The sequence below is a fragment of the Galleria mellonella genome, unplaced genomic scaffold (genome assembly GCF_026898425.1).
Source record: "Galleria mellonella isolate WM207_F2 unplaced genomic scaffold, CSIRO_AGI_GalMel_v1 utg424, whole genome shotgun sequence".
NCBI lineage: Eukaryota > Metazoa > Arthropoda > Insecta > Lepidoptera > Pyralidae > Galleria > Galleria mellonella.
In genome coordinates this window covers 2,435,757-2,460,905 of record NW_026442097.1, presented here as the reverse complement: position 1 = coordinate 2,460,905, position 25,149 = coordinate 2,435,757, and the positions used below count along the sequence as shown (strand labels likewise).

The 25,149-nt window shown below is 37.0% G+C and overlaps 1 protein-coding gene across 1 annotated transcript; it reads right to left on the bottom strand.

Annotated features, from left to right (window-relative positions):
* Nucleotides 1-1,723: 1,723 nt before the first annotated feature.
* Nucleotides 1,724-24,841, bottom strand: LOC113515868 (uncharacterized). Its single transcript, XM_026900163.3, is given in 13 exon segments — nucleotides 1,724-7,965; nucleotides 7,968-9,458; nucleotides 9,690-9,793; nucleotides 10,616-10,737; nucleotides 11,383-11,604; nucleotides 11,831-11,979; nucleotides 13,264-13,416; nucleotides 14,642-14,791; nucleotides 15,851-15,931; nucleotides 18,035-18,235; nucleotides 18,379-18,501; nucleotides 21,644-21,778; nucleotides 23,583-24,841. Coding segments are annotated over 13 exon segments (3,840 nt in total). The 5' UTR covers nucleotides 24,364-24,841; the 3' UTR covers nucleotides 1,724-7,837.
* Between the last annotated feature and the right edge of the window lie 308 nt (nucleotides 24,842-25,149).

The window sequence follows — 25,149 nt, the reverse complement described above, 5'->3', positions numbered from 1 at the left end:
TTTTTTTACGTTTTTCTTTTTTTATTTTAATTACAGAGAAAAATAGTAATGTTATTATATAATTGTGTAATCTTTATTATTATGTTGTTTTGTTGTATGTAACATGTATAAATATAAAAAATATATTTTTTTTTTTAAAAAAAACAGGGGGCAAACGAGCGTGTGGCTCACCTGATGGTAAGTGACTACCGCCGCCCATGATCACCCACAACATCAGCGGCATTGCAGGTGTGCTGCCGGCCTTTTAAAAAGGAATATACTCTTTTCTTGAAGGTTATGTTGTCGTATCGGTTCGGAAATACTGCTGCTGGAAGTATTTAAGTGAAAAGTTTGTTTAGTGTATGTGTAAATAAAAATAAAATAAACCTGCCTCCACGCAGTTCCCCCTGGAAACCATCGTGTTTAATTTTAGTGGAATTCGGCACGATGGACTGACTTGCTTTCATCCTCACCTGTCATCCCTCACTGGTGCCTCGCTAGCGTATACCAATAGCGCAGGCGGCGTTACTATTCTATTATCACCCATTGAAATAAAACAACATATTCATGGATTTAAGTTGGGATTCGAGCTTGGTACTATCGAAACGCTGATAAGCGTTGAACGATATTATCAAAAATATGCAAAACTTAAAGTTTACCAATATAATAAATGCAAGTGTCTGAGTATGTATGAATAAATGATTTTTTGCTTTTTCACGCAAAAATTACTAAAGGGAATTGAACGGAATTTGTTACACGAGTAGGTTATATGATACCTTAGGATTTTTTATGCAACTTAGAATGGCAATTTTATATTTTTTATACAACTTAGAATGGCAAACAAGCTGACGGCCCACCTGATGGAAAGTGGTAACCGTCGCCTACAGACATGAGCAGTACCATGGACATAACAGAGTATAGCGTTTCGCTCATGATTCCCCCCTATGCGTTGCTATTCCTGAGGACTCAGGTGTTATTCCTCTGTACCCTGTAAATTCACTGCTATATCCCACCCTTCAAACCGAAACACAGCCATGCAAACACGACTGCTTCACGGTAGAAACATGTATGGAACAGAGGTGGCCAAGCAAACGAATTTTGTACAAAGTCTTCTTCTGGTAATACTGTATAATGTCTGGTAATGAATACATTATGAGCAATTTTCGACTATTGCAAACTGGGGGTCTACCATAAAATGAAAATTCGAATTTTCGAATCGAAAATCGGCGTTTTGTATTCATAATCCTATCATAAAAGTCCAATGGAACGATATTTTAACATTTTTAAAATTTTGTAACAATATATCAATGATCATGTCCGTGTGGTCCCGGCATAGAATAGGCCATCGTTTCCTTACCTGCAGGTGTCGAAAGAGGCGTCTAAGGGAGGGCGAGGGATGGGCAGCAGAGTCCTTCTTAAAACGTCTCCAAAACCTAACTGCGGTTGCTAATCCGCCTGCCAAGCATGGCAAGTATTGACAAAATTCCCCAAGGGAGGGCATAAGTTCAGCAGTAGACACTTAGAGGCTGATATGATGATGTATTTTGCACTTTTAACATCAAACTTGTGTTTCGTTCGGCCTTGAAATTTTAGAAAACACTTCATGGTAGACTCTCTGACTGTGCACTTTTGACATCAAATTTGTGTATCATTCCGCTTTGAAATATCGAAAAACATTTCATGGTTCCCTCTGATTGCTAATTACATTTGGTACGGTATAGATAAGTTAATAAAAACAAGTAAAAATGTGTCGTAATTAAATTTATTTCAATGTATCACATAATCATTAACATAAAACCTGTTACTAAACATAACAAAAATAAATTCAACATGGCTGATGGATAGGAACGATCTATTTACAAATAAATAATCACAATCTGTAGGGCCATCGCACACTAGCGCCACACACGGATCAATATAAAAATAGTATGAGATGACTATGAATTGAGATGTTGTATAGACAGGCATTGTACCTAAATATTGCGTGACCACTTATATAGATATAAAAAAAAAGTGCTTTTGTTGCTCTGCAAAGAAAAATGGTAGTCTCCATCGTTACAAAATTAAAATGGTACTAAATTTTTGTACTAATCGTTTACAAAAAGAATTGTGAACAAGGAATACAAATACTGAATTGTATATTAGTTTAGTATCAGAAAATAAAGCTAAAATATAGAACGTACGTCCTACGTAAGAAACCCTTTGCACTCCAGCTTAGATTTTTTTTTTATACAACTTAGAATGGCAAACAAGTTGACGGCCCACCTGATGAAAAGTGGTAACCGTCGCCTATAGACATGAGCAGTACCGTGGACATAATAGAGTATACTGTTTTGCTCATGATACCCCCCATGCGTTGCCATTCCTGAGGACTCGGGTGTTATTCCTCTGTACTCAGTAAATTCACGCCATATCCCACCCTTCAAATCGAAACACAGCCATGCAAACACAACTGCTTCACGGTTGAAACACGAATGGCTTAGTAACTTATAGAGGATACCAATAAATTTAGCACTGTATTAGTTACAAGTACATACCTGGGCCTCTAGACAAGTGGCAAGCGAATTCGTCGATAGAATCGACATCGTTAGCGAGTCCGTGAGTTGGAATGAGTCATCCGACGTTGCTATTCTTCTGTCTCACGGACTCGCTAGCGATGTCGATATATATATATATATATATATATATATATATATATATATATATATAAAACTAACGGTGCTACGAGATAACAGGTATGGGTAATACCGATCCGATATCTATATATTGGGTTTCTCTGGACATTGATGGCGGTAAAATGGTCATCACCCATTTCGATATCGCCCATATCGGTCGGATATATATTTTCGAATATGTTAAAAGTCTAGACAATTAAAAGACTTTTAATGTATTCATTATTGGACCAGTATATAGACATTGTAACTAAAATATATACATATTGCTATACATTACCCAGACCAAGTAAGAAACTTAAAAAAAAACAACCGAATTGCGTACTTTTTGAAGGTGATTGTTAATATTTTTGTACGACGTTTCAGTTTCTATGAATAAGGGGATAAATCTCTATGTGGTTTTAGCATGCGACGGACCATAATATAAAATCAACGGTACACTTTTAAAACACAATAAACTATATTAAACGTCTTTAAACAAGACATCGATTTATCGACAATAACAAGGACATTTTGCTCCGCAAATTAATAAACACGATTGCCCCGCCAAAAAAAGAACTCTTTAAAAATTACGATGTATGCATTCTAACGGTTTTACAATTTGGACGCCGAAAGGTTAACATTTAACAAGGCTTTGAATAGCGATCTAATAATTTGCCTGAAGATGCCTCGTTTACAGGTGAAACACGCGTCGCAAAACGCGCGTGGACGAAATGGCAGTCGGAGATTGATAGCTAATATGGAAGGTTGTGGAACTTCTGGTAGTAATAATGGTGGTCAATCTTCGAGTGTTGGCAGTTACACGCATACTAATGGTGGCGGAATTAAACAAAATAATCTTAATCAAATAACCAGCGACTTTAATGGTATCTCATACATCCTAAACGATTCAGACGTTTAGAAGTTATGGCGAAATAAAAGAAAACCCATAAACATATATAATTAAACTCTGAAAACACTACACTCCTTTTTTTTGGGCAATCGTGTAAAAACAGCAATAAAACGCGTCTGAGGTAATAATACTGCGTACAGGGTATAAAACAACCAGTGGGGGGCAGGCCCCTCTTTCTACTGGGCAAACTGGGCACGTGCCGGGGCCCTGGGATGGATTGGGGCCCCCTAGTCTAGTGCCTACTCCATAATCAAACGATAACCTATGCTTTAATACTATGGTCATAGGGGCCCCATTATCCCAATGTATCCAGGGCCTCTAATAGGTGAAAGATGGCCCTGGTGAGGGGTACGTCCCGAACGATGATATAACAATTTGGTACGTACTGCTCCGTCTAGAATTCTAGATGTTTGTTGGACGATCGGTAGAACAGAGGGCCTACCATAAGGTTTTTTTTTTTTCGAAATTTCGGAGCCAAACGAAACACAAATTTGATGTTTAAATTACATAATACATGCCGTTTGGAAATATTAAAAATGTTAAAATATTGTTCCTTTGGACTTTTATGATAGGATGTATGATAAACGAAATATTAAACTCCATTTATTGATCCCATTTTGGTATAAACAAAAACACGAAATTGAGTCCGGAATTTCGGAATTTCATTTCATGGTAGACCCGCTGTTCTCTAGACTGTGCTATTGCCTTGTATGAAGAGAATTAAGAAATAGCAGAGTTTTGACAAAAAAGTAATTTACATGAGAAAGTCCTTACTGTTATTATAAAGGTGAAGGTGAGGTTGTTTCTTCCCTTATAGCGCCTTAACGCCTCATCCAATCACCATGCAATTTGGTATGCACGTTCTATATGGGATGGAGGGGGACACAGTATACCATTTATCCCTGTCATGCACACGAGTTTGAGGCTTAAATCCAATAATAAATAACTAATAGTCGAGGGGGGAAGTCAGTGGATGCAGGTGGCTCAGGACCGTTCCTTATGGCAGTCTATGGGGGAGATCTATGTCCAGCAGTGGACGGATAATGGCTGAAATGATGAATGCTCGAGGGATAGGCAGCAGCGTCCATCTTAAAACACCATCAAAGACTCACTGTGGTTGCCAACCCGTCTCCAAGCGTGGCAACTATTGGCAGAACTCCTAAGGCGAGCCGTATGCTTAGTAATGAACAGTTAACGAATGATATCAAAGTAGAGAGTGGGCAGATCAGAGGCATAGGCTTATGATGTCAGACAGCGGTGACCGGAGACAAAAGTGTTGTCGCTGATAAGCAGCTGCACCATTGTCTCCGGTCCGGTCCGGTCGGACCAGAGGGAGACTTTGTACAAAAGTTGATTACTTGGGCACCTCTGTCCCATTCGTGTTTCAACCGTGAAGCAGTTGTGTTTGCATGGCTGTGTTTCGGTGTGAAGGGTGGGATATGGCGTGAATTTACTGGGTACAGAGGAATAACACTCGAGTCCTCAGGAATGGCAACGCATGAGGGGTATCATGGGCGAAACAGTATACTCTGTTATGTCCATGGTACTGCTCATGTCTATAGGCGACGGTTACCACTTTCCATCAGGTGGGCCGTCAGCTTGTTACCGTAGCCTATGAACGCCTGCAATACCAGGGGTATTACGCAAGCGTCGCCGACTCTGCAGAAACCTCTTCACTCTCTTTAGAAGAACCCCATGCTGTAGTCTTTTGGTATTTTTAGTACGTACTTTATCCCATAAAGTACGTATATACTAAATTACATAGTAATTGGTTAAACCGTTTAGGCGCTATGAGGTAACAAACGAACTCACTTTCACATTTCTAATATTAGACGCAATTTAAAATACTGTACATTTATATTTACTTGAGAAGATAGATATTTACCTTACTACCTGTCTAAGAACAAGGAATTACATAGAAGGAATGATACAATAAAAACTATAAATCATATGGTTGTCTCTTTTCTTCTTAATCAGACATAATTAGTAAAAAGAGGACGAAAGATACAACATCAGTTGCTATTTTTCTCAATTCATAGCAGGCTAGTGTATAGAAAATGTTTGATATGTCAATTATTTGTCAATGACAAATTTTACATTACTAGATTATATATTCGACACAGATTATGTAGAAAGTATGCAAGCGGGTTGTATCTGAATTTGGTAGGGTTATACGGCCGTATAACATCCATACACTAGTCTGCTTTGAACTGAGAAATCTGCAACTGACGGTGTATCTTTCGTCCTCTTTTTACTAATTATATCTGCATAAGAAAAAAGGAAGCAACTATATTATTTACAGTTTTTATTTTAACATTCCTTCTATGTAATTCCTTGTTCTTAGTTACCTGTACGCAGCATAAACAATTTTTTTTTAATTCCTAATTTAAAACACATATACTTATTCGACTGTATCGATATACGAATATCAATGATCGTTTTATATAATGAATTTAAGGGAATACACATTAAATGGTGTGAGCTATACAAAATAAATCCATATATTGTACATGGATATGATACTAGGTATGGGTAATATATAGCAATATATATATATTTCAGTTACTATATTTATATACTGGTTTATTCAATATATACAATAAAATCGTAACTGGTCGCTGTCTGTACATGGAAGATATATAAGAAAAACTATTATAGGGGGCCTTCATGAGCGCAATAGTATCCAAAACAATGATTTTTAGAATTTTTCTGTTTGTCTGTACGTTTGTGCACGCTAATGCACATGCGGTTTTTTAAGGATTGTTAATAATGGAAATTATGGGTCGCATTGCTGGTAATATACCCAAACAGGTCGACCTCCACGTGGTCCCCTCTGGAAACTATCGTGCTGAATTCCAAGTGAATTCCAATTCATCACGATGGGCTAATACTCCGATATATAGATATTATAACTACAATATATAGATATTGGCATATATTGTCCATTCCTAATATTTAAACTAATTAGTACTCTCACATTAGTAATAATATATAATTACATCTAAATGCAATAATAATGACTCTTGTTTCATAAAACAAATGTTTGAAGTGGCATTTTGTAACAATTATTTAAACCAACTAACCAAAAATAAAAACAGATGTCGCTATTCCATGAATATTTCATGTCAGTTTGCACTATTGCGCCACAGAGGTCGCTAGCATAGCTAGTAGATGTCCCACCTCGGCGCTTTAATATAATAAGCGATACAACGACATCGTTGCGCTATTTTATGCTATACACAAATCGATTTTTATTCATTCGATATAATAATCGTTTTATATTTTAAGTCCTACTGAAACATAATATAGCCAAAATATTAGTGTAACCCTCCCATCAACTGTGCAAGTAATTGAACAATCCCAAAATGTACACACGAGAAAAGACAACACAAGAAAGTAGTATGACTCAGTGTAGTTATTACATAACAATAGTATTTTAATAAAATTACAACTTAGTATTTATTATATTAACATTAAAACTATAATGTTTGTCAATTTGTTCGCGGAACGAGGAATGTAGGTAAGTAAAGAGATTCTTATATATATATATATATATATATATCATTACAATATGTTAGTTGTTATATACAATAATAGTGTTTATATATTTTTAAATAGCTCAGCTATATTATTAGTATTACATTTAATCGCTTGTGTGGGACACCACATAAGTTAACATTAAGAAATAATATACTTTTCAATACCATATTTGTCACAATTTAAAATCTAACGACTTTCCTACATGCACACATAAATTCTTTAATTGATTTTAATACAATAAGAAAATATCCTATCGATAAAAAAAAAATTAAAGATTTTTGTCCTTCGTTTGAACAATTTATATCATCTAATATCAATTAAGACACTGGTTGAAAACACATATTTTACAATTAGAAAAGAAAATTTTCAAATTAAGAATAAAATAGTTCTTATTTCAAATTAAATTGTACATTCGTATTTTGTACATATTCCACTGGGATTGCAGAGTGTATGACAGCCTTGGTGCATGCAAAACTGGGATTGACTATACCCACACAAGAAATACCAAAACTATTAAGTCTAGAAAGCTGAAATTTGGAACTTAAGTTTATTTTATAACTTAAGCAGCCACTAAGGATGGATTTTGTAAAATTTCAAATTCAAGGGTAAACACAATACACGTGCAAAGCTGTAGCCAACTGTTACTAAATGATTATTTTTTTAAAGAAGGTGTAATAACCTTTTTAAAAATTTAATTTTGCTAATGCACTCAAGACTACCTTCACATACATATTTTAATTCATACAAACATAATTCACAAGCTGTTTCCAAACATCATTCTATCGTCATACAAACTTAACCTATTACATTCACTGGCCCTACCTTTTTGAAGAGCGCGGTCCCTCCTCGCCTTCCGCACTGCCGCTGGAAGGTCCCCGGGGTCTTCACCCTCCCAGCTGGGTTCTGAAGGGTCACATCGCACGACGAGGAGAATATCTCACTCACCTGCTCCAAAGAATGCTGCCGTTTTATAGACAAATTCTTCAATGAAGGCTTCGGAGACTTCGGGCTCTTTTCCACGTCTGTACCCAAAAACTTGAGTTCTGACGTGTCAATTTCCCCGTTCAGAGCAGCCAAGTATACAGGGTTGTCACCGCTGTATCCGTTCACTAGGTTCTCCTTATCGTTTGGATCGCTGAATTCGTTTTCGAAATTTGTGTACTTATTTTGGTATTTGTTGAAACCAAAGTCAGTCACTTGACTCGACTCCTTTAGCACTTCGTTCTGGTATTTCTTCTTGTCCGGCTCCAATTTTACCGTTTGCATGGTTATTTTCGAGCCTCCGTTCTCGGATAATAGCATGAGGTGCTCGTCTTCGCTGCTAGAACATTCTGAGTTCATATCGAATGGACTATGGTTGTAATCGGCTTGAGTATTTATATATTGCAATTCCAGATTAATACTAGCCCTGGAAGAGCTACCGCTATTTGAGTTGGTGATAATTTTGTTATCACAACTCAGCCGTTTCTTCACTGTGGAGTCCTCGGACTCTGAGTTTGCCGACTTGAATATGGATTGCGAGGACGTTGATGATCTAAACTTGTTGATACTTTCTGAACTTCCTCTAGACTTGCTGCGAATGTCGGTGAAATCTGAGGGTTTCGCTTTAGGAACTATGACGGCAAATATCTGGTTCGGAGCCTTATTGTCGTTTTCGATTGGTATTTCTTTGAAGCCGAATACTTTGTTTTCTCTGTTCAATTCAGATTCGAGCATCATTGTTGGGGACAGTGTTCTGTTGGGTGGCGACAGTGTACACGGTTCCTCGAAATTGTAATTGTCCTGGCTCAAGGTCAAATTGGATGGTCTATCAAAGTTTATGTTGCTAGGTTTGTCGATTAGGGACGTTTTGACCTTACCGTTCTGTACGGCACACGATTCAGGTACTAATTTTACTTCTGTCTCGAGTTTGTTGTTCTTGTTGAGTCGTTCGAAGAACTTTCTGATGCCCCACTTGGGTTTTTCCACTTTGACATCTTGGAGTAGATTCGTTTGCTTGGGACCTCTGTCTTCGTGGGAGCTGACGTCATTTTGAACATAATCCAGCGGCCTCTGGTAGGACCTGATCTCGTTTAGCCGTTCAGAATTCTCCTGTATTTGTCTCGGATTCGTTCTGGCTACAGACAAGCAGTTTTCTTCGACGTTCTGCACCCTAAAGCCATCTACCGGAGCGGTGATGTCTTTGAGGCTTTTATGTATGAGCTCGACGGTGTGTGTCTGTGTGTTTGTGTGCGTGTTGCGTTCTATGCACGCGTTGCGGCCGATGTGTGGTTGGGGGTATAGTAGGGGGGTGGTGACGTCACAGGATTGCTGGTTCGGCTGGCTTGTTGTACAGTTGGAGTTCTTGTCTGGTTCCGGGTGGGGATTGCTTGCATCTGTTTTATTAAACCGTAGTTATTTTTAATATTATTTTATTGAAAATTAAAAATTGTAATCTTTTGGAGGAAACATATATCTATTTTTATTTAATTATTTATTAATACATGTGAGAAAGATTAACAGAGTAATAGAGACGGAATATAAAACAAAAATGTATAAAAATAAAATTCCTCGTCATCATCGGCGATTGTTACGAAGCCGAGCGGCCAAAGGGTTAAAACTCTTACCTGGCGGATGCGGATGCAAATTGTTGTCGTGTATGACGGGCCCCTGAGTTTGTAGCATCTGCTTCAACTCAGCCATACGCTCTTCCACGCACACGGCCGTCAACCTTTATATAAGTAATGCATATAAATAAAAATGAATCACTGAATATGTTGCTAAGTGAAAAACTCGAGAACGGATTAATTATGCAAATTTTATTTCGAAATATTCGTTAAAGACCGAGGAGGGTTCTCATAAACAAAAAAACATGGGACTCTAAAAAGCTGCTGTAGGACTTTAGAAGCTGCTGCGGGGCACTAGACGCTGCTGTGGGGCACTAGACGCTGCTGTGGGACACTAGACTCTGCTGTGGGGGACACTAGAGGCTACTGTGGGGCACTAGACGTTTCCGTGGGACACTAGACGCTGCTGTGGGACACTTAGACTCTACTGTGGGGTACTAGACGCTGCTGTGGGACACTAGAAGCTACTGTGTGGCACTAGACGCTGCAGTGGGACACTAAACGCTGCTGTTGAATACTAGACGCTATTGTGGGATACTAGACGCTACTGTGAGGTATTATACAATGCTGTGGGGTACTAAATACTGCTGTGGGACATTATATGCTGTTGTGGGTTACTAGACGCTATAGTAGGACACTAGACGCTGCTGTGGGACACTAGAAGTTGCTGTGGGACACTAGACGCTGCAGCGGGATACTAGACGCTGACGTGGAACACTAAACGCTGCAATATGACATAAGACTCTGTAGTGGGAGACTAGACGCTGCTATGGGATATCAGACATAGTGGGTGAAACACTAGACGTTGTGTTAGGACACTAGAGGTAGCTGTGGGACAAGACATTGTAGCGGTACATTGGATACTGCGCTGGTAAACTAAACGGTTTGGCGGGACAAGTAGCATAGAGACTACATTTAAAGGGTACCTGGCTTCTGCGTCGTGATCCCAGCATTCGTCGCACGTGTCGGTGGCGATTTTGAGAGCTCTCGCTTCGGGCACCGGTCCGCGCGGCAGCGGCGGACGCGCTTTATTGCGGGATACTAGACTCTGCGACACAGAACACAAGGAATGTTTTACTTTTTTAAATTATGAATAAATAATAAGGTTTTTGCCATATTTTAGTTCATAAGTATAGAGCATGATATTTAATATGCTTTCTTGATTTCGAATAGCATCAGGAGTACCACGGGGATCAGAGTTTTATTCTGCAGTATCTTCAAGGTGTCTATGTAATGATTACCAGTTTCCATCAAATAGGAATTCTAATTAATATACTTTCTAAACACGATAAAAAAAAAATAAAAAATAGTCTACATGACGAAAAGATACGAACAGGCGCTGTTGGAAATCATAAAACATAAGGTGAGGTCCATTATAATTCTTATAAGTTATTTGTTCGGCCGAGTGTGTCGTAGGGCGCGCGGTAGACACAGGTACAGGTACAGGTGCAGGTGCAGGTGCAGGTGCAGTAGACAGCGTACCTGCAGCTGGTGCAGCGTGGGCGCGGGCGGCAGGCCGAGCGTGTCGTAGGGCGCGCGGTAGACACAGGTGCAGGTGCAGGTGCAGGTGCAGTAGACAGCGTACCTGCAGCTGGTGCAGCGTGGGCGCGGGCGGCAGGCCGAGCGTGTCGTAGGGCGCGCGGTAGACACAGGTGCAGGTGCAGGTGCAGGTGCAGTAGACAGCGCGCGGTACCTGCAGCTGGTGCAGCGTGGGCGCGGGCGGCAGGCCGAGCGTGTCGTAGGGCGCGCGGTAGGGCGGCGGCGGCCCGCGGTGTGCACCCGCCGTGCGCCACAGCATCTCCCACAGCACGAGCGCGAGCGCGAACACGTCCACGGCGCAGAGGGCAGCACGAGCGCCGCACAGGTCCAGAGCGACCTCCAGCGCCTCCGGCGACAGGTAGCGCAGCGTACCCGCCTATAAAATATATAAAATTTCTTTAAAAAATCGCGAATTCAAGGTGACAAGAAATTATATCCGACTCAGATGGATCAGATCCGGCTAGAAGGACCGTATTGACAAACGATTTTACCTAATATTCACAAAAAAATAACAATAGTTTATACAAAGTGAAATTTGAAATGATTTTTTTTTCAATAAGTATTCCAATATTGAATTCCAGAAACAGTTATCAGACAATTACCTCGGTAATTCTACTGGGTGTAGCGCGGTCCCTTCTGGGGTGCAAAACCTGGGCAAGACCCAAGTCCGCCAGGCGAGCCTGACCATCGAAGGAGATCAGCACATTGTTGCTGTTGACATCGCGGTGAACTACGCACGGTTTTGTCGGCGCTAAGGAGGAGAATAATTTCTTTATTGCAATAATTTCTTCAGTAATATGGATTTAATAGAAACAGTAATCTTATAGAAAAAAAAAGAAAAAAAAAAAACATATAATTGGATTCAAGCAGACGACCAAATTGTCTACATATAGGATTAGTATATATATGGGTACCACAAAGTAGACTGTGAAGTCCAATGTTGCTGTATAATTTATAACTCATACTAGCGACCCGCCCCGGCTTCGCGCGGGTGCTCATTTCATCACATCGCATTAGAAATCTTTAAAATTATCAGTGTTTCTCTACAATATTATGCATGTATTATACATATAAACCTTCCTCTTGGATCACTCTATCTATTAAAAACAACCGCTTCAAAATCCGTTACGTAGTTTTAAAGATATAAGTATACATAGGGACGGACAGACAGCGACAGCGACTTTGTTTTATACTATGCAGTGAAGTTATGAGTAGTCATTCTGATGAATAAGATATGCTTTCATATTCGGTAAATCATTGTTATATAAAACTGAAACATACCAGAGCGAGACTTTTTACAAAAGTCGTTTGCTTGGGTACCTCTGTCCCATTCGTGTTTCAACCGTGAAGCAGTTGTGTTTGCATGGCTGTGTTTCGGTTTGAAGGGTGGGATATGGCGTGAATTTACTGGGTACAGAGGAATAACACCTAAGTCCTCAGAAATGGCAACGCATGGGGGGTATTATGGGCGAAACAGTATACTCTATGGTACTGCTCATGTCTATAGGCGATGGTTACCACTTTCCATTAGGTGGGTCGTCAGCTTGTATGCCATTCTAAGTCGTATAAAAAAAAAAAAAACATATTTAAACACCATAGATAGGTATGAGAGGGAAAATGTTTATTGGCAATGATTTCAATGATTCTATTACCAACAATATACATATATCAGGTGGATTTCCAAGTGATCCCCTATGGAAACCATAGCGGTTAATTCCAGATAAATTCATCATAATCTTGACTTGACTTCAAGTTTACTCCTAACGCCCCTACAAAGTCCACGCTCACCGAACGGCAGTCCACACCGCACATCGTGGTCCGAGAAGCCGGATCACTGATTATACCCATTTGCACATGTGGGGTTGCCACTTTATGTTCATCAAGAAAAAAAAGCTATTCAAATTCAAATTCAAAATATTTCTATTCATGTAGGTCTATTACAGACCTCCTATGATACGTCAAATGTACCGTCAGTTCGGAACGATTTCGAGACGAGAAAAACTGACAAGAAAGTCAGGTAGGAAGGTGTACTGACTAGGCGTGTGCAGGTGCGCGAGCGCGGCGGCCAGCCCGTGCGCGAGCGCAGCGAACTCGGCCCAGGAGAGCGGCGCGCGCTGCAGGCGGCGGCGCAGCGGGCCCGCGCACAGCTCCAGCACCACCAGCCGCGACCGCGCGCGGCTCTCGCGGCCTGCGCACGCGCACACCACTATACACCCCGCCGCCTCCACCTCCACCTCATACCACCTCATACCCCGCGCTACTGGACTGGAAACCCTCGTGCTGAATTCCAGGTGCATTCACCACGATGGGCTAACTGAACTGCCTTTTTATTCTCACCTATCCCTCACTGGTGCCCCGCCAGTGTACACTGATAGCGCAGGTGGTGTTACCATTTCATTAACATCCATTAAAAATTTAAAAAAAAAACTCACAAGTGTGATGTGATGTGTTTTCACAAGTAAACGAATATACTAAAAATCATGTCTACATTAAATACGAGTAATTATAATATATATATATATATATATATATTATGGACACATCCAATAATCTGCGAACAATAGTCGTATGTGAGTATACTGAGAATGGATACAACTGTGACCTAGTAAATGGTCAGGAGTTAACACCAGCTTCAACATAAGTTCCGAGTGTGAAAAATTGTTCAAATGTTGACCAATTACACAGGTCACGTTAACTTTAATGGATTTAACTCTGGACTCTCAAAGTTCACCAAAATTACGAGCACCATTTAACGTACAGAATATAGATTCGCGTAGTTACTTGTCTGTAATTTAATAACTTGTGCAATAGGGACATTGAAGTATTACGTAACGCCACCAGAGTTGTATAAAAAAAAAACGCAATTTTTTTAAATCTTTCACTCTCCTTCCCTCCTATGTAGCGTACCGTAACATATTTTTATACTACCCCACTCCTCCCTAAATGTTACGTACATTATATACCCAAATGACCACTTTTACCTAAAAGTCACAACACTAACGAATATAGACAACAAAAGCAAAATAAAAGTTATGTACAATACAGTTGAGGGATTCCCCGTAAAACATAAACGAAAAGTGTTGCCAACTTCGAAGATTTAATTTCCCAGTGTTCTATTTAAATAAATAATGTTACGTAGCGTGTTGTTTGAAGCTCCCTTCTACCTCACTATGCATGTGAGGCAGAAGGGAGCTTTGTAATCGAATTTGAAATTTCTAATCGCATTGTAATCGTAATTTTACATGACCAGGGGAGTCCCCTGACAAATCGTGATCAACTAAAACGTCCACAATAACATAAGTAGTTATATAATAATTAAAAAAAAAAATACGAACTATAAACCAGACTTGAACTTAAATGTACAAATTTAGAAAATAGGTTTACAAATTTTATATATATTATACCATACTTACCGTAGTACCGAAGTATGTTGGGGTGAGCTAGATGCGGCAGCGCGTATATCGCTGCCTCTCTCTGCCACGCGTTGGCATTAGAGTAAAGCTTCACCGCCACCGGTGAGGAGCCGAGGCTGCCTCGCCACACAGAGCCGAACTTGCCTTGTCCTGAAACATAATTTGATTACATATTAGTGGCCTTACTAAGTGTTGTTATTCAAAAACCTCATATTACAAGGTTTAGTATTTATTGATTTATTTATTTTATTGAATTAATTTTTTTTTATACAACTTAGAAGGCAAACAAACTGACGGCCCACCTGATGGAAAGTGATAACCGTCGCCTATACACATGAGCAGTACCGTGGACATAACAGAGTATACTGTTTCGCCCATGATACCCCCCATGCGTTGCCATTCCTGAGGACTCAGGTGTTATTCCTGTGTACCCAGTAAATTCACGCCATATCCCACCCTTCAAACCGAAACACAGCCATGCAAACACAACTGCTTCACGGTTGAAACACGAATGCGACAGAGGTACACAAGCAATCGACTATTGTACAAAGTCTCACTGTGGTAAATAATTTTATTAAAGAAAATATGGTATAAAAGGCGAACTTAATGTTAGGAGCTTTCTCTATCAATGAACATTTGAGATGAACAGTGAATCACTAAGCGGTACTTCTATTACGGTACGGTATTATATTGAGAGTAGCTGCCCGTCCCGGCTTCGCACGGGTGGATATTTATACAACATTTTTAAAAGTGGTTATTGTGACATAACGATAATAGTTGGACATATTGTGTCGCGGAGTTTTTTGTAGTTATTGATATTTTCTTCAATATTGTAGAACATACTTTTGTTCTATCACCAATAGTTTCCGCAGCGCACGCGGCGAAAGATATTTTATTGCATTTTTTACATCTTGAGTTACGTTACTAAAGTTTTAGTGAGGATGCCTAATCATTTCTAGCAATAAATATAGCCTATGTTACTCAGGGTGAATGTAGCTTTCTAATGGTGAAAGAATTTTAGAAATCGGCAAAGTAGTTTTTGCGTTTATTCATTACAAACATACATACTTCGCGATACTATATGCCCAACTATTATCGTTATGTCACAATAATCACTTTTTAAAATGTTGTAAAAATATCCACCCGTGCGAAGCCGGGACGGGTCGTTAGTAAAATAATAATAAAAAAAAAAAAATTGCGGTACCATACCTATGTGCTCAATAAGAGTCAAGTTGTCCACACAAAGCAACCCAGTAGCCAGAGCGTCCGGACCAGTGCCCATTACATCTCCTGGAATGAAAACACTTCACATTAATGTATGATAACAATTAAGATTGAGTTTAAAGAAAGAAAAAAAACAACTTCTGTCGTGGAAAAACAAGTTATTTTTATTTATGAACTAAACTATTAATCCTTTGTATAATGATGGAAATTTCCATTATAACATTGTGAATGCTCCAAAAAATATTTAAAAGAACAAGTACACTTTAACTTGATCGTGTCTGGATACCTTTTTAATGTCCATTGTAGAAAAAAAAACATAGCTGTCAAATTGTTTTTTTTTTAATCATTTTTCCTTTAATTTTGAACATGATTTGTATCACCTTGATTTATTTCACCAATAAAAATAACAAACTTTTTTATGGGGCTAATTAAAAGCTATATACTTTTAGATAACTTTCCATCAGGTGGGCCGTCAGCTCCTCTGTCATTTAAAGTTGCATAAAAAAAAATATTAGGATTTCACGTAAGGAGTTTGAACGTATAAAGATCATGTTAATTAAGACATAGTATTTACATTTACATAAATACACATAATGTTAACAAAGTTTATTATTAGTTATTATTTCAGTCATTAACTGTCCACTGCTGGACATAAGCCTACCCCATAAGGAGAGTTTTGCCAATTGCCACGCTTGGCAGGTGGGTTGGCAACCGCAGTTAGGCTCTTAAAGTTTTTTTTATTTTTTATGTAACTTTGAATGGAAAACAAGCTGATGGCCCACCTGAAGAAAAATGGCAACCGTCGCCTATAGATATGAGCAGTACCATAGATATAACAAAGTATACTGTTTCGTCCATAATACTCCCCATGCGTTGCTATTCCTGAGGACTCAGGTGTGATTCCTCTGTACTCTGTAAATTCACTGCCATATCCTACCCTTCAAACCGAAACGCAGCCATGCAAACACAGCTGCTTCAAGTGAAACACGAATGGGACAGAGGTGCCCAAGCAAACGACTTTTATACAAAGTCTCCCTCTGGTTTTACAGATGTTTTAAAAGGGACGCTGTTACCCATCCCTCAACCATAAGCGATAACAGAGATTATCTTATACTTAAATTGAAATGACTAACTGTCGAGTTTCTTGCGGGTTTCTCTCAGCAAATAACAATATTTCGAATCAGCAGTAGAATTATAAAAAAATGGCTATTTAAAGACCTTGTAAACGAGTCTAGTTGAATAAAAAATTATTTATTTAAAATTACTTTTTCAGTATGCTTTTAATTAAAAAAAAAAAGGGAGTGGCACTCTGGGATTGCTGAAAGAAGTGAAAACTTGAACAATTACGTGTGAATTGTTTGAATCGTCAGAGGTCTCGGTTACGAAGTTCAATTATTTTTTCCCATTTCAAAAAGTGCCAACATGCATTTGCATGTGTATCTACGTACGTACATACACAATATATCAAGATACTTATAACAAAAAAAAAAAAAAATAGAAAAAAAAAAAACATTTATTTACATAAAAAATAATCCATAAGAAATTTATAAAAACTTACATTTGGAGCATAGCATTATATGGATGTAAAACATGGATGAATGACGCAAAGGAAACAAAGATGCTTGGGTCATTTAAAATGTAGACATGGAGGAGAATGGAAAGGACAAGTTGAACAGAAAAAGGAACGAATAAGGAAGTCTTGAAAAGGGTGAATGAGAAAAGAACAATAATATAATAACAATAGAGAATAGAAGAGGCAAAATGCGGGGCCACCTTTTACGACATGACGATTAAAAAACATATCAGACTATGTTTTTTAAAAAAAAACAAACATAGTGTAATATGTCTTTTAATTACAGGTTAATAGAGGAAAACTAGGATCTTAATCAGGAAAAATAGAGAGCAATAGAGGAAGGGGAAGACTGAAGAATATAGGTGTCACGTCGTATACGAAGTCCGAAGATATGGCATGGAATAGAGCTGGCTAGAAGAGAATGCATCAATCGGTTGCACCGACAGAAAGAAACTTAAATGAAGAGAGAGAGAGAGACTTATACACAGAGGCGTCGGTTACGGTAACAGTGTCGCGAGTTTAATGGACTTCCATACCTCAAAAAATGCCCAAAGCGCTCACAGAAGTTACCACTTAAAAAAAATTCAAGAACTAACCTTTCTCGACATCCATCCCGTCGCTCAACTCGTGTTTCTCCAACTGCACTCGTCTGCAGTACTTGTTGAGAACGACCCCCATGACGAGGAGGGCCACCAGTACCAGGATCCCTGAGGCCGCCACGTTGGAGTAGTTTGGGTGTTGGACCGTATCCATTGTGGATTCTGCCTTCATAGTCACCGTTTCCTCCTTGAGCGACACTGAAATAGTTCAAGTAGACTTGGATAGTTGATTTGTCCACCTGATCAAAAAGTTTTGGGTAATATAAATGAAAACATATTACAATGACCCCAAAAAAATTGGGATAAGGGCAGGAAGATGATGATGTAAAAGTGAAACTTACAGAAATCAGCATTACAGAAGCTCTTGGTGCAGCAGCAGAACTTGGAGCCGGGCATGAGGCCGTTGACCGGTGTACATTTGTCACAGGAGTTCTTGCCTTGCATCTGAGACGAATGCCAACAACCTGTAATTAAAAATGATTTAAGATTATGCCCCATAAGAAAAAATAATACAATCGAAGCATAAACAATTATTTGGTTTAAAAAAATCCAGTTTGATTAAAAAAAAAATAATTTGAAAGTGAATTTACAGGCTACAGAGGAATAACACCTGAGTCCTCAGGAATGGCAACGCATACATGGGCTAAACAATATACTCTGTTATGTAAATGGTACTGCTCATGTCTATAGGCGACGGTTACCACTTTCCATCAGGTGGGCCGTCAGCTTGTTTGCCATTCTAAGTTGCGTAAAAAAAAACATTATTGAAAAGTTTGTTCAGTGCATATGTAAATAAATAAATATATAAATAAATAAATAACTAAACCGATGTTGACAAAATTTCTGTGGGAGCAATTTGAAACTCCTTTCAGGTAAATATGAATTTTTCAAATCGATTTACAACTGATGGCGTAATGAGGTAATAAATATTAAAAAGAAATATATCATCGAATAGAGAACCTCATGCCTTTTTTTTTAAATTGGTTATTGATTATAGATATTTTTAATGGGTGATAATGGTCTGGTAACCCCGTCTGCGCTATCGGTATACACAACTTTTTTTAAAACAAACTCGGCTCTGCGTGTTCCGAGTTGTGCCCCAAACTGTTCGCTGCCTGGTGGTCTACCATGAAATGAAATTCCGAATTTTCGGGCTCAATTTCGTGTTTTTGTTCGTACCAAAATCGTTCCAGTAAATGGAGCTTAACATTTCATTTAACATAAATCCTATCCTAATAGTCCAGAAGAATGATATTTTAACATTTTTAATAATTTTAAACGGCATGTATTATGTAATTTTAACATCAAATTTCTGTTTCGTTCGTCCCCGAAATTTCGGAAAATATTTCATGGTAGGCCCTCTGATTCCTTATAACTATTGCGTAACTATTGGCGTGATTGTGTGGCAATGTAAAAAAAATAAAAATAATTTAAAAGCGTGTTCTTCACAAAAAAAAAAAACGTATTCAATTGTGGCAATACAAGTTATTTTCATTTTAAAAATTGAACTACTGAACTTTTTTTGATAGCATTTCTATAAGACCAATCTGTAACTATATCCTTTCAGATAAACAGAAAAAAAAAATTCGGAATTGGTTTCCAACTGACGGAGTTGACAATGAGGTAACAACTTTATTAACAAGGAGAACTTCTTTATTTTGGAAGTCGGTTGAAAGGATGTTAACCGCTCGCATGGCGGGGACACTACCGCGCCTCCTGATTTCCTTTTATTGATTTATTTCACGGAAGAAACTAAAACATGATCTTCATACCTTTATAAATCCATTATATATTATATATTATTATATATCAAGCTAAAACATTAATTAGTTCGTTTAATTAATTCATATAACAAGCTTAACAGCATTCTGAGGGTATTATGTAATAAATACGATAGCCCGATCCTCTCATTGTGGGTTAAAATTATTACAGGGGCCATAAAATGAATTTTGTACCTATTTTTTTTTCTACTAACATAGTTTAAGTCAATTGTTACTAACAAGAATGGATCTTTGTAATCTATAAATAAAGAAATATTATTATTATTAAAGATGTCTCATCAAAATTTATAACTTTTTAATTATTATAGATGTGTGTATGTATGCGTGTGTATGTGTATGTGCGTATATGTATGTATTTTGCATATATAAAAACCGATCATTGTCATTACGCAAATGTGAAAACGATTCATGGCTTAACATAGATATAAATTTGATATATGTATTGACTGTAATTCGACTGTACGTTTTCCAAAAAATAAATAAATAAAATAAATAAATATACTATACACAAACAAGTTCTAATTGTTAATTTACTTAATTAAGTAAATCGTTATATATATATATATATATATTTAGATAAGCAATATAATATATATATTTACTAGTTTGTCCTACATTGAAGATATAATTATGTGTGACTAACAAACAGACTTTGAACTCTGACAATGTCTAGACAAAGGGACTCGCAATCATCGACCTATTTCTACACTTAATATCTAATATATAAAATTCTCGTGTCGCGGTGTTTGTTACCAAACTCCTCGGAAACGGCTTTACCGATTTTTATGAAATTTTGTGTGCATATCGGGTAGGTCTGAGAGTCGGCCAACATCTATTTTTCATACCCCTCAATGATAAGGGTGACCCTCCCAAAATTTTTTTTTTGACAAATTTATCAATTTTTATTTTATTATGATTTAGCATTGAAAAATATATACAACTTCAAATTTTCACCGTTTTACGATCAACTCCTGTTTTTTAATTGCCATTTTTATATACTGCAATAGGATTGCAAGATGGCGATCGAATATAGAAATTGTAGTATGAGAAATTTTCATGTATAAAAATTGTATAAAATTCGCTTATCTTGCGCACACTGACTAAATAGTTGCTTATAATGAAAAACAATGCAATTAGATTATGGAACACACTTCCCCATGAAATTAGACTTAGCCCAAACATTGGGATTTTCAAAACACGTCTGAAGAATTATTACCTCTCACAATGCTGATGTACGTACTTATTATATTAGTGTATTATATATATATATATATATATATATATATATATATATATATAATATATATATATATATATATATATAATACTAATGAACTGTCAGTTTTCTCATATTGGGTTTGCTGGAAGAAATCTCTATTGGAGATAAGCTCGTCCTTGTGCACTATTATGTTTGTTTTTACATTTCAATAACCTTTTTGTGTACAATAAAGAATAACAAAAGAAAGAAATGTTCTACGTTTTTAAAGTACTCATTGAGATCTATAAATAAGTCCGCGATAGCATATGTCTAACTATTACGGTTAGGTTACCATAATCACTTTTCTTTCTAAAATTACGAATAACCACGCTGGTCGCCGTCTGGGTGGTATTTTCATACTCCAGTATTAATCCTTATCCAAATAAATCTATCGAGTTATTTTCAAAAATTGCGATAACCAAGATCCACGCGGGCGAAGCCGCGTGTGAAAACTAGTATAAAATAAAAGAATCAATTTGAGAACTCCTTTTTTTTAAGTCGGTTGAAAAAATTCCGACCAATTAAGAGCCTGCACCTCTTGGAAATCATTCAAAGTAGCACACTTACCTTGCCCCAGTATAGTGATGTTCCCTTCTTGGCCCCTATACCATAGAGTGTAGCAGGAGGGCCGCGGGTGCATACACTGCTCCACTTGCACTGTGTCGCCATTGGGGAGTGTAGTCTCCGATATTGGGCCATTTACTATAAAAAAAATCAATTGACTTTTAAAAAAAAACAATCATGATTGCATTCCACAAGAAAAAAAAAACTACTTCAACCAACTTCAATTGTGGCAAAATCAATTATTTTCATATTTCAAAATTAAATTACTGAATTAATTATGATAAAATTTCTGCGAGATTAATTTATAAGTACATATATGCTTTCAGATAAAAACCAGAATTTTCCAAATCACTTTACAACCAACGAAGAAATGGGATAATAAATATAAAAAAAATAAAAATATACAAACAAATTGAGAACCTCTTTCTTTTTAAAGTTGGTTGATGAAAGAAACATGTACGTAGCAAGAAGGAGACTACAAATGGAGTCTTTTTATATCCCATTCTGTTTCTGCTTATAAATGACTAATATGACTGTCTTCAAGTTTCATGGGTGGGTTATGAAATTTCAGGGTACAGAAGCATAACATCTTAGTCTTTATACCCAACCAGGTCAACCTCCACATGGTTCCCTCTGGAAACTATCATGGTTAATTCCTGATGAATTCATCATGATGGGCTAACTGGCCTGTTTTCATTCTCATCTATCACCCTTCACTGGTGCTCTGCCAGCGTATCCGGTTAGCGCAGGCGGGGTTACCATTTCATTTTCACCCATCAAAAAAGAAAAAAAACATTTTAGTCCTCTGAAATAGTAACGCATGAGACATACCATAGTGCTGTCCATATTTATTGGCAACATTTACCATTATTCATAAGGTGGACTTTTTATTTAATGGATAAAAATGGAATGGTAACTCCACCTGCCTTACCAGTATACACTGGCTAGGCACTAGTGAAGGATGGTAGGTGAGGATGAAAGCAGATCAGTTAGTCTATCAAGAGAAATTCCATAAGACTTAACCAAGATGGTTTCCAGGGTAAATGGCATAGAGGTTGATCTAATAGGGTGAATTGCTCACAAAGGGGACTTTCAAAATTAACCTTTTTATATATTGACAATTGTAGTTTTTTTATAAAAAAGAATATTTATAAACAATTGAAAAAGAACAAAATACATATACAATACATCAAGTCAACAGACGACAATTTTATTTTACAACTAATATAATTAATAAATAATATATATAAAACAAGAACTAGCATATTTTACAAACAGGGGAATATATGACCCTATTATTAGATAGATAGATAGATGACATTCATTACCATTACTAAGAAAATAAATATTAAAACAACAAAAAGAAAAAAAGAACAATTAATGTTGCTGGTAATAGGAGCCGCCTCAGCTGTTGCTATATATGTACAGCTCCAGCAAGATGTACCTATATAGCGCTGATTTTCAGGCGGCCCCTTAACTTCTTTACCTTTAGCATGCGTGCGGGTCGCTAATACCTATTTCTCGGATGGGAGACATACATACATAATACATTACAACACATACATAAAATATTACAATAAATACATAAAACATTACAACAAATACACAAAAAAATTTCAACCAAAACTGAAAAGAATAAACTGAATAAATTATCGCACTTCACAATGACAGCATCATAAAAAAATAAAAAAGAATGTGAAGCATCAGTTTCTCAACTGTTTTGAATTTGTTTCTCCAATAAGACTTTTTTAAGTTTAGTAGATTTAAGATTAGTAGTCTCTTTCTCTCCTCCATTAAGTGGAAAACTATTTGCTTGTTATTTATCAATTTAATGTGACCTGTACTTAAAAAAATAAGTAGATATCATTTAGAAATATATTTTTAAAGATTATGTTATAATAGTATAAAAGTTTTATTGCTCATTAGAATTTTAAATACATACCATAACTATCATTTTCCACCATGGGCTGAGCATTCCTTTCATCAGTATATGACGGAGTGACACTTTTGGAAACACTGCGTATCTTAAACAAACAAGATATGGAAGGTCCAACGGTCACTGGAGGGTCTGTTATTACAATAGCCGCTTTTACTTTAGTCTTTTTCACCTCATTCGATAAACCATTCTTGTTACTGTAATTATCTTTACTTGAACTTATGGCAGTTTTATCAAACGAACCAACTATAGCCATAGAGTTAGAAGAAAACTCATTTAAATTGGACACATCAGCAGAATCGCCAACAAACTCACTGGAACTCAAAAGTTTTAAACTCTTTTTTTCTGCATTTGGCCAGTTTTCTGAATCACTTAAAATGTTCGAAATTGGAACGTCTACACTTCTTTTTCTCAGTACTTTTTGATGTTCAACCGGCCAAGATTCTATTTTAGAAGTTTCATCGATAAATATCTTTTTTTGTGGCCAGTAGTGACTGATAAAATCACTTGTATTTGGAATGTCCAAACTTCTTTTTCCTACTGTTTTGACGTGATCTTGTGTTGGCCAGTAATTGAAATCATGATTGTTATTCCATTGTATTGTCCTTCTGTGATGATATTTAGTGAACGTTCGGACGTAATGAGAAGGTTTCAATTGGTGAATGCCGTTTCTCGAGTCGTGGGATTCTTGAGGCCGGGAAGTAAGTACTTTCGCGGTAAATATGAACAGAAACAAAACAATACATTTTATTATGGGAGTCATTCGTTGTGATAAAATACCCTCCATAATATTATTACGCTGATATCATTCTACATTCAAATTGAATGTTTACTGCACAACGTGAAAAACCTAGCAACAGCCCCTAATGCAGGTCCTATTGATTTTTCACTTTACTACTTATTCCGTAACCAAGATTACGATGCGGTTTACTATTTTGATTTTTAATGTCTCGACAGTAAATTGTAAATAATTACTACATTAATTATATGACTTTTCCACAGTCACAATCGATTTAAAAAAATAGATGGTATCATAAAATGTGTCGTAGATAATATAATCAAATGAAATGAATTATATTAGGCATATAACACAAAAATTTAAACAGTTAATAATTTGAAAGTAAATGTTAATAGTGAGTATTTTAAGCTTAAATATGTTTAGTTTTCTATTCTAGGAAAATCGATCAATGTTGATAAACACAAATCAATTCACATTTCCGACATTTTGAAAGTGACACAGAAAAAACAAGAAAAGGCACAGATAGATAGAAACACTAGTGACAATTGTTGACAAATGACAAACATGAGTGGCCTCATAGACGACTAAATACCTGAGAAATACTTATAATTGAGATACAGAGATTACCTAAGACATAATTATAGAAAGGTAATTAATTTAGTCATTCATTCAGTATCTTTATAATATAGGTAGAGATGAACTTCTTGAAATCCGTAATTAATATTAATAAAACTTTGTTATCAGACTTTAGTCCATTAATATTTTAGTAACAATATTATTATAGTTAATGTTATTAAATTTACACACTCATATTGAGATAATTACACGTTAAAT